This window comes from Lithobates pipiens, unplaced genomic scaffold, assembly GCF_037356315.1.
Source record: "Lithobates pipiens isolate NorthernLeopardFrog02 unplaced genomic scaffold, aLitPip1_a1.2 Scaffold_27, whole genome shotgun sequence".
Lineage (NCBI taxonomy): Eukaryota > Metazoa > Chordata > Amphibia > Anura > Ranidae > Lithobates > Lithobates pipiens.
The window spans coordinates 152,946,104-152,970,224 of record NW_027507788.1 but is presented as its reverse complement, the minus strand read 5'-3'; the positions used below and the strand labels follow the sequence as shown (position 1 = coordinate 152,970,224).

Below are 24,121 nucleotides of genomic sequence, written 5' to 3'. Positions count from 1 at the left end.
TGTCAAGTATGCAGGACAGGAAGTGAAAAGGAAATTCTCACCAATGGCACACAGACTGAAACATCCAGTTCCTACTCTGTGCTGTGTGAGCTAGCAATCTTGATTTGGATTGCTGGGGTCTGGAGATAAATTCCCCCCACGGAAAGCACAAGTATGTTCTCCCTATATTTGCATAGATTTCAAATCAGATGTTCCAGTTACTATTAAACCCAAAAACAAACCGATTCTGTAAATGCCCAAAACTTAGTCATCTACTTTAACTGTTCGGATCTGCTGAAATGCACTTGTAGTTGGAAGTGTGACAGACCATGGGTTTAGAGCACAGCAAATTATAGGACCCCTGCAAACAGGCGTAAGATAAATATTATAAAGAATTGAACAAAATGTTTTTTTAAAGTGGTTTCCAGTAACAGCAATATACATTATTGAAATTCATAGATAGGAATCATTATACCTGCCAGGTTGCACAGCCAGATCCTTAGCACTCACTGTCGTAGCAACACAGCATGATCAAAAATGTTGGACAAAACACATCTCCTTTCTCCTCATTGGCCAGTGAAGGATCAGAAATTCAATAGTGAGGCCATCTCTCTGCTCTTACTTAGCCATCAAAACCGACACATATCACACCTTGGTGGCCATACAATCTCTGCCCTTACTGCTACTATCTGTATCAAAGCCTGCTTGACCTTCTGATTTCTCTATATAAAAGGCATAAATCAAGGTATTTATACTAATTGCACTTTCAAATACAACATACAGATCTGCATCCCTGTTTTATATCTGCCCAGAGTTCAGAAAACTGTACCGATATTCTTCCTTTTTTTTTTCTTTGCATACAATATGCATTTAAAATTTATGGAACAAGACACAAAAGCGGAAAAAAACAAAACAAAAACACTGCACAACATCAAGCATACTAACCTGACAAAGGTTCTAATCCCAAATATATGAAGGAGTATGCATATTCACACATTTTCCTACCTACAGTTGCCTTATGACGCCTACTCATCTCCGCCATGACTCAAGAATGAGCCTTTTACTTCTTTTCAGAACAGATGTGGGATTGAAAAGCCTTGAAATTGGTCAGCGACTTAAGAATTAAAATACAACAGAAGAAGAAAGGATTGCAGTGGATGGATCAGGATAATTTCCCCACTATCCGATCTTTGTTCTAATTTGAACATATTTTAATTTACCTGCTGCAGGCATCTATATGCCCAATTCTGAGACTATATCTTCACTCTGTACAAGTACACTATCATAAAAAATGCCAGCAATTTCTTTATAGCACAAAATACTAACATTGTGAAATAAAAAATATAATCAAATAAAATCATTTGACTCCTTTTAATAGATTTTTCTTCTTACCAATCTGACCAATTTTCATGTTTGGTGATGCCACAATGCTTCCCCCAATCCATAAAAACTCCTCTGCCAGCCAAGAGATCCCAGACTTCTTTTGCTGTAAAGATGGTTTGGAGCTCTCCATTGTTTTAGGTGCAAATATTTAGGTAAACCTAGAATAAAGTCTTCTGGCTAACTTCCAAAGACAGAATAGTAAAGAACTCCATAGGAGTAGGCAGCCAAAATATCCCAAGTACCACAAAGAAAAACCCACCAAGCAACCAGTCTATGGGAAGACATGGATGGATTTAAGAACATCTGACTAACTGTGTACTTCATACTCTATCAGGATACATTTATAGGAATATATGGACACTCATGTCCAGCCAAAAGGTAAAAGAATACATATTCAGTTGGCAAACATGCAGCAATAAAGTATCATTATCCGATAAAAGTTCAGCATCTTTTGTGTAAATTCCAAGCATCAGCTGCAATCTTCAAGAAAGTCAAGAAAAATAAAAGTATGAACTTAAATTCTAATCCTATTCCAGAGCTTTCCCACTAAACCAAAAAGATGGGTTCCCTCAGCAGAAAGTGGCTGCATTCAGTACAGTGCTTGAAACCCCCCACTTGCTAAAACTAAACAGACCAACATTCAGCAGCACATTGAAGTGGATTTCTAAATCTGTCACGTGTAATAATCCCTAGACCAGGTCTCCGCTCTATCTAGCCAGAGGATTACCATCCTACGAAAGGCAATGAAAGAAAAATAGATTAGTTTTACGCTGTAGCCTCTTTCCCAAAGGTAAGGCCTACAAGAATAAACGAGTTGCCACAAGAACTTAACTATTTATGGTTAGCTAATAATATACTCTGGAGAGAGATACAGGATGCTCAAGATATTCCAAATGGAAACTTAATCATTTTCTCAAGAGAGTCTGTATGTTCCTTCCACACGCTAAAGTCACTAGACTATCATATATTGTTTTCAAACGCGATTAAATTTTTTTAAAATACTTCATTCAGGACTCAAAGTTGAGATTCATAAGGCCAAAATTTCACAGTCTTTATTCAGGAACTGGATCCGTGAATTTTTTTTTTTTTTTTTTTTTTTTAAATCCTCATTTTGAAACTTAATATTTAAGTTAAAGGAATGTCTAGTTACTTTAAAACCTGTCCAACCTGCTAGCTGAAATACATATAGAATATTGATATTTTGTATTCCACATCACATGCCCTAGGCTTGGTTAACACTAGAGCAAAAAAACAAAGAGTTTGCCAGTTACTCACTAGGGTATAAACGCTGAAAAGCTCAATGTGTGAGCAAGCACAGCGTCCCTTAAAATCGCTGACTCACCATTCAAAGTGTGATCCAGGTAGCCAAAGAGTTAAACAAAAAAAGAACAACGTAGGGAATGACCTCACCTAAAGGGAATTACTAAGGACTGTGCAGCATACGATAAGGGAACTTTAAATTTAAAGCTCCCTTATTTTATGCTGCATGGCCCTTAGTAATCTCTTTTAAGTAAGGTACCTTTACTTATGCTGCATGGCCCTTAATAATCTCTTTTACATAGTTACATAGTTAGTAAGGTTGAATAAAGACACCAGTCCATCCAGTTCAACCTGAGTGAGTGTCTACAATTGTCCCTGTACATTGCACACTCACATCGGTCCCTACCCTCAAGGAGCCCACAATCCAATGTCCTCATTCATATACTAGGGTCAATTTTGGACAGAAGCCAATTAACCTACATGCAAGTCTTTGGAGTGTGGGAGGAAACCGGAGTACCCGGAGGAAACCTACGCAGGCACAGGGAGAACATGCAAACTCCAGGCAGGTAGTGTCGTGGTTGGGATTCAAACTCAGCGACCCTTCTTACTGCTAGGAGAGAGTGCTATCAACCACACCACTGTGCCGCCCCTTATCTTATGCTGCATGGTTCTTAGTAGTCTCTTTTAGGTAAAGTTCCTTTACCCTATGGTGCATGGCCCTTCGTAATCTCTTTTAGGTGAGGTCATTCCCCACCTTGTTCTTTTCCGGTTCACACTAGCCCCACTCCAAAGTCGCACAACTTTCAGTGCCACTTTGATACAACAGCAATGCCACGGAGTGTAGAAAGTCCCATCAAAGTCGGACCAAAGTAGTGCAGGAACCTTTTCTAAAGTCGAAAAGACTTATGCAGCATTAGTTAAGCTAGCTCTCATAGGGAAACATTGAATTTCTCATTTCATCCAACCTGGGGTCTCACAAGTCCGATCCTATGTCACATCAGTGTAAACCGAGCGTTAAAAAGGAATGCATATATTGAAAAGGTTTTTTTTTTTTTCATTAATCTTGAACATATTACATAAGAAGAAGTAAAAGAAAATCATTATGCTTTCACTAGATAGTTCAGAAGATTGCATTGCAATGCAGTATATTACATTCCTTGCGTGCCTGTAGATGACTATAATGAGTATAATGAATGAAGCCTTGAACTATCACTTAAGTCCATTGCCTTCTCTCAGATGCCGGGGGATTTGATAAGTGGCAGTGCTAAACATACTTAAAAAGAGGTTAATGTGGGAAAATCCCTCTTGCTACCATTCCTGAAAAACACAGAGCATAAGTACTTACAGAATAAGCCTATTAAATGACGTTCCTATTTTATTTCATTTTGCTCTTAGATAAACCTCTTTGTGGATGGCTTTAGTTAAAACACAAGGGGTTGCGGTGATGTAAAACAAAATGGACAAAGCACACAAGTGCTCTGCTGGAAGACAAAATGGGCAATGCAAGCAAAGGCCCAAAGAGCAATATAACCCAAAGCAGCCAATCTGAACATGGAATTCAACAGCTTAGACTTGTGAAAACTGACTTTTGTCTTGGCTGCTGCAGATTAGCGTACATTACTGTTTTTTGATCCAGGGAAACAGATAATAGGAATAAAATAAACTCCAAATAAAAATTAGATTGAATAAATTGGAATGCTCCTTACCTTACCTGCACTGCCTTATAGGTTGTTCGTTATTTCTGGTGGTGATCCTACAAACATCTTCATGGTAGCAGTAAATTCAAACCTCTTCCTCATCCTTTAAAATCCTTTTTTAAACCATATATGTTAAATGCTTGGCCTTCGTCTTTCTTGTTTACTGCCCCCCATCTTTCTTTACATTACTGCCCCCCCCCCAATTTTTTTTGCCTTAGTTACTTGCGTTTTTGATCTTCAGGCATCTATCTGGCATCGATCTGTGCTTCACCTGAAGAAGCGTCACAAGAGTCTTCTTGTGAAACGCATCGAGACCTAGCCCAGCTATTCCATACTACTGACAGTCATCTTTGTGACACATCCAGTTCTCATGGAAAGGTTTATTACCTGAATGCAAAATGTACCAATATAATGACATTTAAAGATATGTTTTCTTTCTGTATCACGTTTTAAATATGTGTTGAATAAATCATTTATAAAATTGTACTTGGTATGTTTTGAGGTGTGGTCTTTAAAAGTCTCATGGGCATTTTTGTTGCGAAAAAAAATAATTATATTATTATATATATATATATATATATATATATATATATATATATATATATATATATATATATATATATATATATATATATATATATATATATATATATATATATTTTTTTTTTTTTTTCAGACATCCTAGACAATAAAATGGTGGTCGTTGCCATGCTTTATGTGTCACACACGCTTTATGAGCAGCGGTCTTACAAGCGCAGTTTTTTTTTAATTAAAAAATAAGACAGCAGTACGGTTAGCCCAATTATTTTTTATATTGTGAAAGATAATGTTATGCCGAGTAAATTGATACCCAACATGTCATGCTTCAAAATTGCGCCCCGCTCGTGGAATGGCGACAAACTTTGACCCTTAAAAATTTCTACAGGTTACCAGTTTTGAGTTAGACCAGTGCACACTGGGTCGTTTTGCAGGCGCTACATCACTAACAATAGTGCTGGCAAACTGACCTGCGGTGTAAAAGCCCCGAGGACTTTCACACAGGAGCGGTGCACTAGCAGGACGGTAAAAAAAAAGTCCTGCTATCAGCATACTTGGAGTGATGAAGTAGCGGTCTGTATACCGCTCCTGACCATTGAAATCAATGGGGCAGCACGGCTATACTGCCGGCAAAGCGCCTCTGCAGTTTTTAACCCTTTCTTGGCCGATAGCGGGGGAAAAACCGCCCTGCTAGTGGCTGAATAGCGCCGCAAATCCGACAGTAAAGCACCACTAAAAATAGCGGTGCTTTACTGCCGACGCACCTCCCGGCCCAGTGTGAAAGGGGCCTTGCAGAGGGGGTCTTTTGCTAGAAGTATTGCGGCGATACCTCATGTGTCGTTTGAACACCATTTTCATATGTGGGCGTGACTTAGCTTCTGCACACGAGCTCAGCGGGACGGGGCGCTTTACATTGTCACATTGCTCCACAGTGTCACCAGTGACATAGGTCAGGGAGGGTTTGCGTTACTGTTTATTATGAATAGTTTGCTATTTGAATCTCCATATCCATAAACTTTAAAGAGAAAATGTGTGGCCACAAGACAGACACCTGCATACTATTACTTTAGTCCCTAATGCCAGGTGCTTGCACATGATCACCCCCAGAAAAGTAGAGAGATCCGATAAGGAAGCAACCAGCTCCTGTTGTCCCTCTGCTACATCCTATGCCTTTGCTAGAGGCTCATCACTTTAATGGTCAGATCAACTATCGAGACACAAAGACCTTTTTTGTTGCTTTTTCCTTAAAACAAGCAACCTGCTTTAACGGCCTTCCTGCCCCTGGGTGGCCATACTTACTAACCACATTGAATCTACTGAGGGAGTCATGGAGTACATATGATCAGATTTTCCACAGACTTTTGTCCAAAAGGTGTGTGCCTGGATTTTGTCTTGCATACAAACGGTACACAATTGTCAGCCAAACACGAACGTAGTGATGTACTATGAGCCGAAAAAGACGAAGTTTAATTGTCAGGCATCACCCTTTGTGCTTTGTGATTTGCTGAAAATGGTCTCGGCATGAAAAAATGGAAAAAAAAAAAAAAAAAAAAAGTGGATTCAGCCACCAGATCTGTGGACTGGTGAGCTGCAATGAATTGAATAATCCTCCAAGATCTTATGTACACTGGACAGTGTGCATCCAATAGCAGCATTTTCGTGCGCCCGGGCAGCACAGGTGCTACTGCTGTATTGAATGGTACTCGTGTTTAGGGCTGTATGGAATTGGGGATATATACCTTGAACACATAGGCCCCTAAACATGAGCACCACTCTGTACAGCATCCAACTGCAGCGTATATATCTGCCTCTCATAGACTTTGGTAGGCTGCAGGCAGTGGGGCTGGATGCTGCACACTTGCCTGCCAGGATTGGATGCACAACAGCTAAACACCCAGCGTGCAAGTGGCCTGCAGTAGCACAACCTTTAAAAAGGCTGATATTTACATAATCAGTAGCAAAAGTATCCCATTCTAAATTCTTACAGTTTTATAGCACTAAAACAAGATAATTTTCTCCAATCTAGCAGCACTATACTGTATGTCAAATAAGATCTGCCATTTTCCAATGAGAAATGCAATTGGAGTTTTTACTGTAATAGTAACTGCAGTAGCTGTGGGCATTTTACAGGGTTCAGATGCCTTTCCTCTATAAAATTATATATACATATACACACACACACACACACACACACACACACATATATACACACACACACTTATAAAATATATTTAGAAAAATATACACAGAAGAAGAAAAAACAAAAAGCAATGTGATATGTTTTTTGAGATGTTCGCAGTTGACCACTGAGAGGCTATTCCCAGCAAATCCATGATATGCTCTATTAGCAGCTAGATGCAGAGGCTTCACCCTGTAATACTGTAAGTATGCCAAGGTTCACAGATGGATTAGGACCGACCTGTCACTGTGCAGTAACTAGGTCACTGAAGAGCCAAACAGCTCAGCCTTACGTAGAATACATATGCCTTAGACCAATAATATAAAAGAAACAAGCTGACAAATACAATTAAAGACAAGAGGAAAGCCAGAAGTCTGGCAGCAATTTTCAGGTGTAACCCAAGATACCAGCACAGCTGTCATCTGTAGCACAGCAAGCAAAAATCAACATATAAAATTGTTATAAAAAACAGCAATAAGAAAAAACAAACATAATCATGACCATAATATTATAGAAACATTGTTACTGTACAAGTAGAGATTCAGAATATCTTTCCCATTAATGGCAATGATGATCATAGCCTATCAAGCCTACAACAACAACAACAACATCTCAGATTATAATGATACTCTTAAGCAGAATGTGGGATGAAGCAGCACTACAATTACTAATAATACTTTTGGGGTTATTCAGATTATAGTAAAAAAAAAAAAAAAAAATCAATGGATTGATCCAATAATATTCTCTAGAAATTAGTGCAAGTGTAATGAAGTCGAAAATTCCCCTGAGTGAGCCTCAGTCGACTTATCTGTAATGCACTGCAGCAGCTTTTATGCAATTTTTCACACGTGCGATGGGTATGTCTGCGTCCTTGAAGTACAGCCAAAACGAATTTGGCTGTACTTCTCCTATGGATCCTATGGAGTACAGTTTGTTGTGACGACTAACGTCACAGAGTCAGTCCAGGTTCGGGAAAGATTGCAACCATATGGTCAGGAACTGCCCACGTGCCTGGACCAGCACAAAGCTCAGCCTTTCAGTGAGCAGCCAAGAGCTTGATCCGGTGTCTTGTCAATTAGGGTCCTCCATCAGATGCTGTCCTCTGCGTACCGCGCATGCGCAGTACACAGGAGCACAGATTCCGAAAATTGCCGAGGACGAACGGCGCCTGCGCCGTGAGTCCAGGTTCTATCCCCACTATCCAAGTGGACATAGAGTTAGAATAAAAAAGAGCCGAGCGCAGCGAGGCCGAGCCCGAAGCGTGGCGAGCGAAGCTCGCCCGCGAGGGGCCCTCTAAAATTCTAAACCCTATGTCCGCTTGGATAGTGGGGCTACCTCCTCCACTCACGGCGCAGGCGCCGTTCAGCTTCGGAGATTTTCCGAAGCTTCGTCTGCTCCGTACTGCGCATGCGCAGTACGGAACGGACACGTATCGATGGCCGGACTCTATTAGGCAGAACACCGGCCACTCCTGCCCCCTCCACAGCCCAGCGCTCCAGTGAGGGAGCCCTGAGAACTGAGCGATCCCAGTTAGAGCCGGCAGGGGACTGATGCTGCAGCCAGGGCCAGTATAAGGGGGGGGGGGGGGGGTGGAAACAATGTGCATGGGGGTGGGCAGAGGTGAAGTTCTGGCAGTGTGCTTCACAATTGTGTGTGTGTGTGTGTGTGTGTGTGAGTGAGTGTGTGAGTGTGTGTGAGAGTGTGAGAGTGTGAGTGTGTGTGAGAGTGTGAGAGTGTGAGAGTGTGAGTGTGTGTGAGAGTGTGAGAGTGTGTGAGAGTGTGAGTGTGAGAGACTGAGAGTGTGAATGTGTGTGAGAGTGTGAGAGAGAGGGAGACTGTACACACTAGCCACCGATGCTGCTAATAGCTGTACTGTACCTGTAACTATGTGCCAAGTGCACTCCTGCACAAGCCTAGACAGCGACAGGCCACCAGCCATTCTCATCTCTTCCCTGTCAGTGCATCAATCCCCCTACAAAAGGCGCCTCATAGTCTTGGCCCAGCGGCGTGATGTCACTCACGAAAGGAGTCGGGCTGGGAGGACCCAGAGAGCTTTTGCCGGAGCTGCGACCTAGTGGGGCCGAGGAGCCTGAAAGGGGAACCATCAAAGCAGTGTGTATGATTATAGCACAAGTAAGAAATAAATGAGCTGGCTGGATTGGGGGGGAGGGGGATGAGGATAAGGGGAGGTTAATTACCAATGCCATTTAATTTCTGTAGTATGCAGCATGGGGGGGGGGGGGGGTTAATGTACTGCCAGTGGTCACTGATGCATTAGTGACTGACCAGTAGCAGTTTATTATTATTATTGATTTATATAGCGCCAACAGTTTACGCAGCGCTTTACAATGGATAGGGGAAGACAACACAATTACAGTACTATACAAAAAGGTACAGGAGGGCCCTGCTCATAGAGCTTACATTCTAAAGGGAGGGGGTGGTGGTACAAAAGGTAATAGCTGCAGAGAATGATTTGATGGGGGTGACTCAGCGACAGTTAGGTGGGTGTGGGATAGGCTTCCCCGAATAAATGAGTTTTAATTAACCCCCTTTGTGCTGCATTAGTGGCACCAATTCTAGTGTTAATTAACAGTCTGCTACTAGTCAGTCACTAATGGATCAGCGACCAGTGGCAGTACATTAAATCACACCCCCCCCCCCCCCATGCTGCATATTACAAATAAAATACCATTGGTAATTAACCACTTGAAAAGACAACCCGTCATAGTACATATACTGCTACGGGGTGGCAGCTACAGGCATATGATGCTGCCCGTTTCAGGGTTTCAGGCTCATGCTCCCATCCACCTACTGCCCTGTGATTTGATAAAGCAGTAGACTGTCAGCAGATCCCATCCAATGATTCATGACCAGGACCTGCTGATCGGCTGTGTTAAATCACAGCCCAGAGCCCCTTGTTGATAATCAATACAGGGCTATTTACAGAGGCAATGATCACTTTTTTTTTCTTTTCCCTGAACAACAAATCGATCTGCAATAAAAAGCAATACACAGGAAACATAGCCGATTCCCAATGACACTTTACACCGGAGGTGGGCAGTTTGCCATCTTGGCCCTGGGAACGGAATGACCTTGTCCGACACTGGATGCAGCAGCAGCACAGCCACTGGCTCACGCTGCTGTCAATCACACCCAGTAACACGGCGTGGGGCGAGTGATACAGAGCGGCTATGGCTGCCAGCTGTATCACTGGAGCGCATCTGCAAGCACTGCTCACCATGCAAGGGAGCTCGCATGAAGGTGTGGAGTCCTTGCGGGGGGGGGGGGGGGGAGCCGAGACAGCCGCCAAGGGACCCCAGAAGACCAGGTTCGGGGCCACTCTGTGCAAAACGAGCTGCACAGTGGAGGCAAGTATAACATATTTGTTTAAAAAAAAAAATGTTTTCTTTAGTTCTGACACTGTGAAGCTGAATCCTATTCTACAATCTAAACCATAGTAACTAGCTCCTGGCTGCTAAGTCTGCGAGAGAGGCTTGTCCAGAAATTCCAACGGCTGCTAGGTCTGTGTGAAAGGCTTATCCAGGTATTCAAGATCTGCTAAAAGAAAAAGCTGTTTTACCTTTAGATTCAAGGAGTCCAAGTGATCTACAAATGGTATCTCAAACCTTCCCTAACCCTCGCTCCTATCACTACTTTCAAGTTCCTCCCTATTTTACAACTTGTTCTTAAAGGAATGACCACCCCTCCACCACTTGTTTTTGGATAATATATATTTTTTTCTTTTTACTTACCTTACTGAGTGTACTTCCGTCCTGTACAGAAGTTAAATGTGAAAGCCACACATTGCACATCACTGTTATGCCATCTTCCTTTGATATCCCTCACCTCTCCTTGGGATCACCACTATGTTGGAACCCAGCTACTTAATGTCACTCTCTCACACTCCAGGACCATCAGTACTCAAAGGGCTCTGATGTGCCCATTAGGCTTTAGGCATCCAACTCATAACGCCCCTCATGTTGTTACAGTGACAGGACTGCAACACGTACCTCCCGATTATGTATTCTTCGCCCAGGTATCACTAGAAATCTCAGGGGTAGTAATACTCATGACAGAGGACACTTGGTATAGCCCAAAATACCTTTTGCATCCCACTCAGTACAGTTAGACCAAGTTCCCAGTCCACGTAGACCATATTTAGTAAGACAGGATGACCACTTCTGGCTTATTTATTTAGGTATTGGACTATCTAGTCTCTGCAGTAGCTGACTACATCTGCATGCTGATGGAGTGTTTGAGTCCCATGCCCCAACTCCTGTCTTTTATATGGGCATCCACCACACCCGATTGTTTACTAAGAAGGGACTTCACTAAAAGAGGAGCGATTACTTGCTTATAACTTCTCCCTTTACCATATTATAATGAGAACAGAGTCATCCAGTGGCCAGCAGCTAACTGCATCTACTTACATGGTCACAATACTGACCCTTCAAAACTGCAATTCCAAGTACCAGTTCTGCAAAGTTGTCACCTGTGGGACTACAGAACACCCCCTTAGGATATGGAGATGAGGAAAAGGGGAGGGGGATATGTAATTCAGAAGGGGAGAATTTAGGCGGGGCTGGAAACACTGCTTGGGATTTCAGTACTGCAAAGGCAACATTGTCAGCTTACTACAGGAAATTAGGAGCAGACTGGATTTCCGACACAGATTTGTAGGACTTTGCTAAGGGGCTAAGAAAATTGTAAGTAAAGATGCACTTATTAGGTGCAAAGTGCATTTTTTTTTTAATGGGAGGCCATAGTTCTACTTTAAGGGCTCGTCCACACCATATGCAGTGACCTGCGTTTTTCTGCACCAGATCAATGCAGGTCACCGCAAGGACACATAGAAAACAAAAAAAAAAATCTATGCCCCTCATTCACACTACAATACTGTGTGCATTCCTCCCAACTTTATGAAATGGGAACGAGGACACCTATTAGCAAAAGTATGCAGGCATAGGACAAACCCCCTGCGACGCTCCCTTAAAAAGGAGAATTATCCCAAATAAATAAATAAATAAATAAATAAATAAATAAACCCTGGCCCACATCACACCTCCCAAAAGAAGGGAAGGACCATCCCCTCCCCCAGAGTTATCGCCCTATCTCCTTACTGAACACAGACCTCAAGATATTCTCCAAAAAATTCTTGCCAATCGCCTGAAAAACCTTCTTCCCGAGGTAATACATGCTGACCAGAAAGGATGTACCGTGGGATGGGAGGCCAAGCATAACTCCATCAGGCCTCTTCAACTCATTCACTGGGCCCGTACATGTGACCATCTGCCTCCCCGTTTGATCCTATCTACCGACGTGCAGAAGGCGTTTGATCACGTAGACTGGGATTTCCTGAATGCAGTATTGGGTCCTCATTTGTTACTCTGGATCTCAGTGTTATACACATCCCCTACCGCTCAGGTAAAGGTGAACGGTGGTCTTTCTTCTGTGTTCCCCATCCAGAACAGCACGAGACAGGGATGTCCACTTTCACTCCTCCTATTCGCATTGGTCTTGGAGCCTTTTTTGTGGAGAAGTCCGATCTAACCTGAACATTAAGGGGGTGCAAGTAGGTTCTTTGGAACATAAGCTTTCTGCCTATGTGAATGATGTCCTTTTTCATGTAGTGGATCCCCTTGTTTCCTTGCCGGACCTGATGGGAGAGCGGTCCACTTATGGTGAGGTGTCCAACTTTCGGATTAATTAAGCCAAATCTGAGATTCTGACAACTACCGTTCCTTCAGGGAGGAGGCCAGGGCTGAGGGATCTTTCCCCTTTGCATGGGCATCCCTTTCTATGAGATACTTGGGTGTTCAGCTCTCTAACCGCTTTGACTCCCTATACACACACACACACACACACAACTATGTCCCGCTACTCGGGAAGATATACCAAGATTTTCAGTCATGGGATAGAGCTTCAGTCACATGAGTTGGTCACACAAAAGCCTGGAAAGACCACGTACATGACACAATCCCAGTTTCATCTAGCCTAGACGTTGCTTTATTGGCCTTAGCCGATCCCTCTAAGAGACTTATCCAAATTAACCAGCATCCAACAGTCGACAGCTCTACATAGGATGTGTCCAAACAGGCAATGAACCTGGTGAGAACTCTTTAGTACCTTTGGTACACTCTTGTTTTCATTTTGTTAATGCTACCGGAGCAGTTACCCAATTCCTGACAAATTATGGTATCTCAAAATTTCACGTTATAAAAGTACTTTGAGTCACACATGCATCAGCCTTTGACTCCGATTGAGATCTCTCTATTCCCACATGGACTTAACGTTAAGGACAAGGAGGGTACTCTCGTTAACACAAAACTTTTTAGTATGTCTCTCTGTTTTTACTATTGTTTTATATGGGACCATGGCAGATGTATCCCTCCTGTTCCTCCCTTTTTTCTCTCCCCCCCCCCACCCCCTCTTTTTGTGTGCACCCTCTGTTGTAATGTCAAAATGTAACCTAAAAAGAACATTTTTTTTATTATTTTTTTTTTTAAATATAAAGAATAATTAAAATAGCAGAGAACTAGGAATGCACACCTGTATGCATCTCAGACGACACTGTCTAACTGGCAAAATAGAGTCATTTTCAAATTTACTGAGGCTGCAAAATGTGGTCTAGACATTAAGCTTTGATGACCTCTGATCAGACAGGGGTTAACATGCTAAGCAAGGATATTTCATGACAACCAATCAGAATATATCCTGCACTGCTCTGATGTCATTAGTGAATTCAATTTGTTTGCTCTGTTTTATAGCACTGTGCAGTGGTTTTTATTTTTAATAAGCTGGTAAGACTTTCATTGCACAGGAAAGTCACTGGGGTGTCACATGATGCTTCTTTTCTTGTCAGTGTGGAGCGTGCACAGTAATGTGCTACTGTGTGCAGCCATGCGTTACCACTGACATGTTTAAGCGTACGCATGACACACACACACTCACACACACACACAAATATATGATCAGACAATGACAGAGGTTGAGTTTGTGCATGTTGATGTAAGACTATAAAATGCTCATGAAATGCAGTAATTTGCTTGTCAAATTGCATCGCCTCAATACACAGACCTTAAAAACAGAAACAGTATATTTTCAGTGACTACACACTTGAGTTACAGTTGCATTTAGTTGAAAGTAAAAATAGAGGTCTTTTTCACATTTCTATTTGCTTGCTGTGCCAGATTTGTATAATCCCAAATATGCAATTAGTCCACTGAAGCCAATATTGAACACAAAATGTTGAAGCACACTGGAGCACAGGCAACCTGATGAGTAACCAAACAATTCTGTGTGCACGTCAAAGAAGACAGAGCGCTCAATAACCAGTAGCCTTTTGTGCTAATCGGTCAGGGGTATTGTAAGTATATGTTGTCCATTACGTATTCAAAATCCATTATTATTGATAATGGATGTGCAATTTAATGAAATGAGCATAGTTAGCCCAGTACTAAATTATAGAGTAACTGATCAGACCAAAAAAGTGTTGCTGCTGAGTCACCAGGAGGGGGCACCATACAGATGAAACTAGGAGAGAAAAAACATGGTGCAAACACTCCATGGTATAATATGAAACTACAATAAATTTATTGAATAAACTATTAGAAATACACCCATAAAAGTGGAAGGCGGGTGGGGCTTGTATGTGATTGGAACCAGGAATCAGCACAAACTCCCAGCCTTGGTCACCGGCATGGGGGAAGGAACTGGACCTGGATGGCGGGCACTGCATTAACTATGGTTGTCAGTACTGCTGTTGGTGGTGGTGCACTCTGATAGTTGATGATTGATATATTATACAATAGAGTACAGTAGAGTATTCGTGCCATGTCTTTTCTCTCCTAACTCGATGAGTAGCAGAGTTTCAGACATTGCATTGTTTTACACTAGTCTCATCTATAATCTGGAGGTCCTGAAACACACCTGCTGGCGGTGCTGGGACAAACTCCTTACTACCTCTTACAGAAACCTGATGTAAAAAAGATACTAATAAAAAATTATTCCTGCAACCACCAATCAGATTTAGTCTTACCTTGGAAGCCTGAATGCTCTTGGTAATGCAGGAAGCAGAGAAAAATGTTTACACTGCACAGGAAGTGCCCTCCTACTGACCCTGCGAAGTGGTCTGTGCATGCTGTCACTACAGTGGATTACAGATTAAGGGAAATCAAGGGGAATTTATATTTCTGGCACAGCTATAGTACACCCAATCACATTGCAGTGCACCAATTGGCTCTACTTGTTACTTTGTCCCCTTGAATTGAATATCTCTTTATAAAATTTATAAATTGGTACCAGATAAAATTAAGAGAACGTAATTTATGGATGCAAGAAGGGACAAGGTGAAAGAGGGGGTATTAGAATTTATACATGCGCTTGTACAATAATCATGGCAAAGTCAGCTATTGTAAGGTCTTAGTGCCCAGGTAATTATTTTATACGTTCCGACTTTGGGGAAGGTAGGTTATTGTATGGGGAGACTGCCTCTCATTCATATAAGGGTGGAATTTGAATGAGGAGGTTAGGTGGTTGTGATGTTTTGGGAGGAGGAGGTAGCTTGGAATTCCAGGTTTAGGGTTTGGGAAGCATGGGGGGGGGGTTGTAAAAGATAATAGAGATAGGTGGAATTAGGAGGTTGCAGGAGAGCCTGGCTGAGGAAGCATGTGTTCAGCTACATAAAAGGAGTAGTTGAGACCACTCTGGGCAGTAGATGATAGTCTAACCAAGGAGGCCACGTTTTAAAGGTTTTTTTTGTGTGTCAGAATGGCCATCATTTTCTCCTGTATCATTTTTGCCATTATTCTCAGTTTTATCTCCTCAAAATACACTGTTGGTTGTTTCCGGCTCTTTCGATGGTTTGTCTGGTGGCCAACCACAGACTGATTTTAAACAACTGAAGAACCCCCACCCCCATCCTGCACCAGCTTACACTAAAGAAAATGAAGAAATATGTAGGCAGGCATTACTAATCTCTACTTTTGTAAATGCTAAATTCCTATCAGTCATGCTGATCAAAGGCTTCAGTACTTTCTGAAAAACTGACCAGGAACAAGCATGCAAATTAGTTTTTTAAATTTCATTGGTTGCTTCTTTATCCAGACCAGTGGCTCAGAAAAAATTGAAGCTAGAGACAGCCAGGCAGCTAGCATTTTCAGAACGTCAGATTTTTCTCTTGGGATAGGTATCCTTTAAAAGGCTTTATCACCACTGCATTTTTGTTAATGGAGGTGCACTGTGTTAGGTATCAAAAAGGGCTGTAATGTATGCATCTAAACACACAAAATTGATTGCATCTTGCATTTTTTTTTTGCTTGTCATCAAATTGCAAAATGTGCAATGGTGGGTTAGGACAGTCACAGTGTGACTAATTCCTTAGACTTTGAAGTCCATTGAGAATCCTTGTATTTATTGCAGCAGGCAAAATTTTCTATTGCATCTCTTTGTCACAAGCCATCACAGGAGCTGCAGGCATTTCCATTTTCTTGGAAATCCTCTTTAGGCAAATACAAACATTTTGTTTAAATTAATAAAGCCAAGATCTCCTTTAATCTGTTGCAAACATGGTGTAACAAAAACCCAAAGGATCAGAGGTATTATCGATAAATAAAGTATTATCTTCCGTGCAAATGAGCAACAGTCTTTACTCAACAAAGCAGGATATCTATGTATATTTAGACGATCTCATTAGCAAATTAATAAACCGAAATTCTAATCCGTTTCAAATCGCTCTATAAAAATTTCCTTGCAAATCACAGGAGACCCGCACCCTGCTACCACAAGCCAGTTAGTAAATCAGATCCATCTCCTGGATTTATTATACTTTATCCGTCATCTGATGTAGAAGACTGAGCGAATATTTAATAGGGTGGAATTACGCTCCAATTATAATTTTCACCTTGTTTGCACAATATAAAAAATGAGAATGTTCAAGAAAGCTACAAATTTTTTTCAGAATCTCTGAGACACGCAGATGCTGCCAGCTAAATTGAAATGTATCGGAGCACACCTGTGGTCTACTGGCAGACTGGTTAAAAAGGAAGATGAAGATGAAGATGAGGAAGAGGAGGAAGATGAGGAAGATGAGGAAGATGAAGGGGGAAATAGTAAAATCCAAGCATATAAAGTCACTAGGGTAGGTGTCACCTGGTGCAGTAAAACATGGATGTCGTTCCTCCCACCCAGTCTGCCCCAGTGCTCTGTCCTGCCACTGCACAGGGCTGGATTAACGTAGGGGCTATTGGAGCTGCAGCTTCAGGCCCCTACCTTATTATAGGCCCACCCACCCAAAAAGAACACGCTGCTCATGAAAAGCAATGGCCAACAGAGTTCTCCTCTGATGGGCTCTGCATTCCGCATGCACCACCTGGGAAGGGCGGTGTGATTGATAATAGATGCCACTAGAGCAATCATAACGGAAGCCTGGTGAACGCCAATGCAGGGCTCTTGCAGAAACCTGGGGCTTTCATAGTGTTAGGCCTGCTTGGCTGCACACCAATGCACGGCCCTTACGGCAACCTGGCAAATCAAATGCCAGGCTTCCCTTGTATGCATGTGCCCTTTAGAGTTTGGGCACATGCCAACACAGGCTCTTAGAAACACAGAAGGGTGCCTCGTAAAAGGCCCACCAAAATCCTCAGCACCAAAACACATGATGCGCTTAATACGGCCCTGCCACTGCAGCGTGACAACAGAACATGCAGTAGGGCACTGAGCAGGCTTGCACATATGCATGGCTTTTCCACCTTGGCCTGCTACTTGATGGTGTCACTGTCACCCGGGTTGCAGTCTACACCCCCCTACACTCCCATAGCAACGCCACTGCATTTAGGACCCAATTGCTCTGGGCTAAAATGTTTAACGCAAACCCAAAGCACAAAATCCATGGTTTCCAATAGGCCCAGCGCTGGACAACAATGCTACATTGAAAAGCAATCAACATGATGCACAAAAAAAAAAAAAAAAAAAAAAAGTCATTTGGCTTTGGCTATACATAAAAAAGCATATATTACTGCAACACTTTTAGAAACCTCATGACAGCATATTTCAGCTCAAGTGGGTGTAGCCTTCTTAATAAATAATGTATCTCTGCGAAAAAAAGCCAGCGTTATAAACGACCTCCTTCACATAGACCGTCTTGAGCCCTAATAAAAAGATTTTTAGCATAATACTCCACACAATTCAATACAATTCAAGTATTTCACCATCCAGATGTCTTCTCCTGAAAGCTCAAAACTCGCATGAGTTCTTCACAACCCCTGAAAAGGTTTGGTTTGTATACAGACATCAGTCCGCAAGCTTTCTTCTTTTCATGCCCAAGGGAGGTCAAGGCAAGGATTGGCATATAAAAAGAGTAGGACAGGTTAGGCCCAAGACATTTCTGTTTTATATTGTAAATCAAAATGCTTCCTCTACTGACAGTCATTCTAGTGACAGCTAAACACTATTAGACACAATAGGCCAATTTAAATTGTACTTTTTTTTTTTCTTTGTTTTGGATAGACTGGGAAGGGTTAGACCATCTGTCAAGTTTTTATTTCGGTCTGTGTCCCGAAATGGGGAGATTACCCTCTCTGTGTCACCAAGAAAATGAAAGGAATCCTTTCAATCCTGGAGTCGTCTCCAGAACAAGAGGCAAAGAGACAATTGTCTAATGCCCCGTACACATGAATCGGACATTCGGACAACAAAACTGTGGATTTTTTCCAAAGGATGTTGGCTCAATCTTGTCTTGCATACACACGGTCACACAAAGTTGGTTGGAAATTGCGAATGTCAAGAACGCGGAGACGTACAACATATACGACGAGCCAAAAAAAATTAAGTACAATAGCCAGTGCTTGATTCAGAGCATGCATGGAACTTTGTGCGTTAGAATTGTGTACACATGATCGGAATTTCCGACAACGGATTTTGTAGGTTGTAAAATTTGAAAAACAGATCTCAAATTTTGTGCAATGAAAAATGTCCGATGGAGCCCACACCCAGTCGGACTTTCTGACAAACAGCTCCCAACGAACATTTTCGGTCAGAAAATCCGACCAAATTCCTCTCATCTCCTGTTGCATCTCTGGGATAGAAAGTAAAGGCAAATTTCCCCAATGATAAACAGATGGCAAAAACATAACCAAACAGAAGTTTTAACTGTTCCTTACTCTCTCCAAAATGTAAAAAAATAAATCAATAAAAACACAAAAAAAAAAAAAAACAACACTATTTTTATTGTATATGTGCATGTTCTTTTTGAAGTGAGCATGTCCCAGGTACCTGGACAGCAGGCACATTGTATTTGAGCATGCAGCTATTGACTCAGTGGCAGCTACATGGAGTGGCAGGGGAGTAAAGGAAATGTGAGATGCAAATAAAAAAAAAAAAAAAAAAAAAAAAATGAAGATTTGGTATGGTATGAAGAACATTTTTAAATGTTACTTGTGCCCAAGCCTCAGAAAACAAGAAATTCTGTGTTAAATTCCTACTGAAGACTAGCAACGCACTTCCTGGTATGCGAGTGTGCCTAGGCACACTTGCATCTACAGCCCCATAAATAGATTTTACACTGCATATATACAAGGCACTGCTGCTTCTGACTGCCTTGCCGACTGACCCAGGGGATGTGAAGTGAGATCTGGGGATGTCACCACTGTGCTGCTCACTGCTTGAGGCTCTGATACGAGGATGCAAAACCTGTGATCGGGTAAAGAAAGCCTATTGCCCACTAATAAAAGGGGTGCATTATCACTGCCACTGACCATCTATAAAAAGGAAGGGGTGGAGAAGTTAATCGTTACTGCCACTGACCACCAATGAAATGGGGTGGGATGAAGATAGTGTTCAGTGGCAGTAACAATAAACTTAATGAAAGGAGGGAGGGGGGGGGGGGGATTTATTATTTTGGCCACTGTACACCAGTAATAAGGTGGGGAGGAGGGATGAATTATCATGGCCAAATACCATCAAAAAGGGGTAGGGTGAAAGATTGTTACTGCCACTAACCACCAATGAAAGGGGGATCAGGGTTGATATTTATTACTGCTACCGATCACCATCAAAAAAGAGGGAGCTTTAATATTACTGCCATTGACTGTCAGTAAAAGAGGGGGAAAGATTACTGCCACTGACCACTAATGTAGGGGTTTATTTTTGCTTCCACTGCCACCAGTGTTCGTGTCACCACTGTTGGGGGTACTATTGCTGCAGCAGACACCAGCGTTGGAGCTTATTTTTCTCCCACTTTCTCTTCTTTGTACACTTAGGCCAGTGATGGTGAACCTTGGCACCCCTGATGTTTTGGAACTACATTTCCCATGATGCTCAAGGACTCTGCAGTGTGGTTGAGCATCATGGGACATGTAGTTCCAAAACATCTGGAGTGCCAAGGTTCACCATCACTGACTTAGGCCCTACTTGTCTTACATGTAGCAAGAGGTGAAAGGTTCCAGACTACAAGTCGTATGCTGTGAATGAGCGTACATATTCGCCAGCACACCATGGATCGGAATTTTTCATCAAAAAAGTTTTAATGAAAAAGACCACATCACAAAAGGAAGGTGCAACGTTTCGGAGCCACGCAGGACCCCTTCGTCAGGCATCACATGGACCCAACTGGTAATCGCTGCAGCACCCACCATTTTAAGAGCCATTTCTACCAGGAACGTGTGCGATAGGAATATTGATCAGGCCAATATGCTGTGAATGGACACTCACTTAACTGACCATGCCCCCTTTTTAACAACCTCCACTAGCAGTAGGCAGGCAGTGTGCTATGTGCACCACATTTTCTCCTTGTTTCCTTCAAAGTGCCCCTTCTAATCATTTTTGAAAGTTGGCAACTATGCTCCTTTTTTTTATTATAGGGTCATCTGTGTTTCAATCAGTACTATGGCCAGAGACGTGTTCAGCTCACATATTAGCCAGGAGCAATGCAGCCAATGAGTAGTAACTGCGGGTTAGTAAAGGAGTAGTGCGCTTGTCCCCAGGAGATGATAATTATATGAAGCTTGGCTGTAATTGAACAAAAGTTCATTCATCCAACTTGTTCTTTCAAGCTTTTTAAAACAGAGACATGTAAATGTATTGTCTTTAGTAATTTATGATGATTCATGTTAATCACTTATTTAAATTTCTCAGCACTGTAAGTCAGCTAAATGAAATCCTTTCAGCATCATGCAAACACAACTTTCAATAATATCAGGATGACACAGGCATAATAATCTGAGCATGTAGGATCTCGAATATTTTGGCTAAAAGAAGAGATCCACACAATCAGGAGCATTACACAAAGATTGGCGCACAGAGAAAAACGCACTTATTTTTATATGCACACCTATTTAGCGCTTTGGTCACAAAATAAAAAGTGTCAACGAAACATGGATATTGTTTCATGGCATTGTTCATTTGACACACAGAAAAATGCCCCGGTATTTACAGTTTAAAAAATGACGTATTTTATTGATCTTATCTTCAATTAGAAGAACTGTATATAGATTTACAGATATGGCTCTTGCTGTTAATTCAAGGTGAGAATTTTGTGGCTGATGCATGAAGTGGACTATTATTTTGGGTTACCCACAGTAACCAGTTTCTATCATTTCTCCAGTCCAGGTCTAAAAATGAAACAAAAGGAACTCCTGAGGGCTGCAAGCAAATTGCCATTTAGTACCTTGAAGGAAAGAAATGAATTGACCTTCTCCCTGCAATGGACTTTATTTTTAAGATGAACCCATATTTTTCCATACAGGGCAAAGCAATATGTTCACTTTACTACCACCTTCCTCACCAACAGATGGAGTTTATACATACCTTACCTTTACTCCCACACTTCTCTTTTCAATGCTGGGAGAAGCGAAAGGAGCCAAGTGCAAGATCCAAGATGATCCTAACTGGACCTTACACAGAGCCAAGGTCTCTCTACCTGCCCCCACATGGTTGTGCTGGGCGCTTAAGGAGCCAATCGCAAAGCTGTAACAGAGGTGGAAGGGGGTAGAGAGGGTGAGTGATATTCTTTTCTATTTAGCCCCTGTATGGATGGACAAATCACAACTTTTCTTTAACCACTTAAGCCCCAGACCAATTTGCAGCCAAAGGACCAAGCCCCTTTTTGCAATTCGGCACTGCGTCATTTTAACTGACAATTGCGCGGTAGTGCGACGTGGCTCCCAAACAAAATTGGCATCCTTTTTTTCCCACAAATAGTGAATTGGTTTTGGTGGTATTTGATCACCTCTGCGTTTTTTATTTTTTGCGCTATAAACAAAAATAGAGCGACAATTTTGAAAAAAAAATGCAATATTTTTTACTTTTTGCTATAATAAATATCCCCAAAAATATAAAAAAAACATTTTTTTCCCTCAGTTTAGGCCGATACGTATTCTTCTACATATTTTTGGTAAAAAAAATAAAAAATGCAATTAGCGATTATTGATTGGTTTGCGCAAAAGTTATAGCATTTACAAAATAGGGGATCGTTTTATAGCATTTTTTATTAATATTTTTTTTTTTACTAGTAATGGCGGCGATTAATGATTTTTATTGTGACTTCGACATTATGGCGGACACATCGGACATTTTTGGGACCATTGTCATTTATACAGCAATCATTGCTATTTAAATGTACTAATTCCTGTGTAAATGACACTGGCAGTGAAGGAGTTAACCATGAGGGGGCAGTGTAGGTGTTATGCGTTTTTTATTGTAGGGGGTGTGGCCTGGCATGTGACGTCACTGATCCTCCTTCCCTATAAAAGGGAACAGACGATCGGTGACAGCCACAGTTGGAAGCACGGGGAGAGGTTTGTTTACACAGACCTCTCCTCGTTCTTCAGCTCTGTGACCCGATCGCAGGACACCAGCGTCGATCAGGTCCACTGGTCCCGGGGGGGCACGGTCACGGAGCTCAGGACCGGCTGGGCAATTAAAAAGCAACGTACAGGTACGTGCTTGTGCCCAGCCGTGCCATTCTGCCGACGTACATCGGCGTGAGGCGGTCCTTAAGTGGTTAAACGGGTGAATGATCAGTTTTTTCAGTCTTGCACAGTTGTACCGGCTCCTCTCCTTTGCCAACATTGCTTCCCCTGATTTCACTTGCACACTCTGAGCTTCTCAAAGTGTGCATTAGAAGCTGCAACAAGTTGGCACATGCCTAATTTCCTGGCTAGAGAACATAGAGCATCTAACGGTTTCCTTTCCAGCCTGACTTGGTGGCCTGCCTATTTCCTTTATTGGATTTCAGTTCTTTCAAACCTTGGGACGCAGCATCACATATGGCCATTACCAGGATAAGTCATCATGCATATACAGCCTAGCTAGGAACACCCACTGCTCCGGACTCACATCCATACATCAAGGCATGTAGATATGTGCATAACTCATGCCAAGAGCCCAACCCACTGCTTGTATCATGGCTGAGGGCTCGAGAATAGTACAAAGGTAGGGTTCTGCACTCTTTTTTGGAAGCTAAGTATGGCACTCTGCCAGCCCCTCCCACCACCCATGATCTGCCTGCATTGCATTGAGAAGCACCAAGACCCAGTGATGACAAGGCAGGCAAAATACATGCAGATTAAGCTTCAGCTTTAATCATTTTCTGCACTGGCTAGACAACCTTGTGTATGGAGCTTCAAGAGCTGACAATCCTGTCCTGCATAGAAGAGACATTTTTAATGGAAGAAAAAAAAAAAAAAAAAAAAAGGGAGCATTGATCGAATCTATAAGATGTCCATTTGATGTTTATTTCAATGTGAGAAACCACTTTTGGGAAGTTCAGGGCGACTACTGTAAATTTCTCAAGCATTGTCATGGAAACCTGTCTGCACACATGGATGAGCCTGTGATGGTCCAAACTCAGAAGGTCCCAGCTGGTAATAAGTCAGTAGTGTCTGCTTTCCCTCATGCCACACAATAGGCTACATTCATGTGTAAACTACATAAGCCTGTCATGAGGGTTGTTTTGCACAGCTGCTGATGACTTATTTTTATAAAAATTACAATCACCCGCCTGTCATGCTGACCCTTCTCCTTCAGCGAGTCGTTATCCTGGAACAATATTACAAATCTGGAGTTCTCACTTCTTAACATGACTTCACTG

General features: G+C 42.0%; 1 protein-coding gene across 5 annotated transcripts in view; it reads right to left on the bottom strand.

The window, feature by feature from the left end:
• PLCH2 (phospholipase C eta 2) overlaps nucleotides 1-24,121 on the bottom strand; it is a 998,026-nt gene that overhangs the window by 361,918 nt on the left and 611,987 nt on the right. Inside the window, exon 1 of one of the 5 annotated variants that reach the window (XM_077457676.1) lies at nucleotides 1,372-2,062. The exons of 3 other annotated variants lie outside the window; for them this stretch is intronic. In XM_077457676.1, the coding sequence (XP_077313802.1) occupies nucleotides 1,372-1,492 (121 nt within the window). In that variant the 5' untranslated portion in view covers nucleotides 1,493-2,062. Of the gene's footprint in view, nucleotides 1-1,371; nucleotides 2,063-24,121 lie in introns of those variants that run through there. One more of the 5 variants, XM_077457672.1, reaches the window with a different exon arrangement.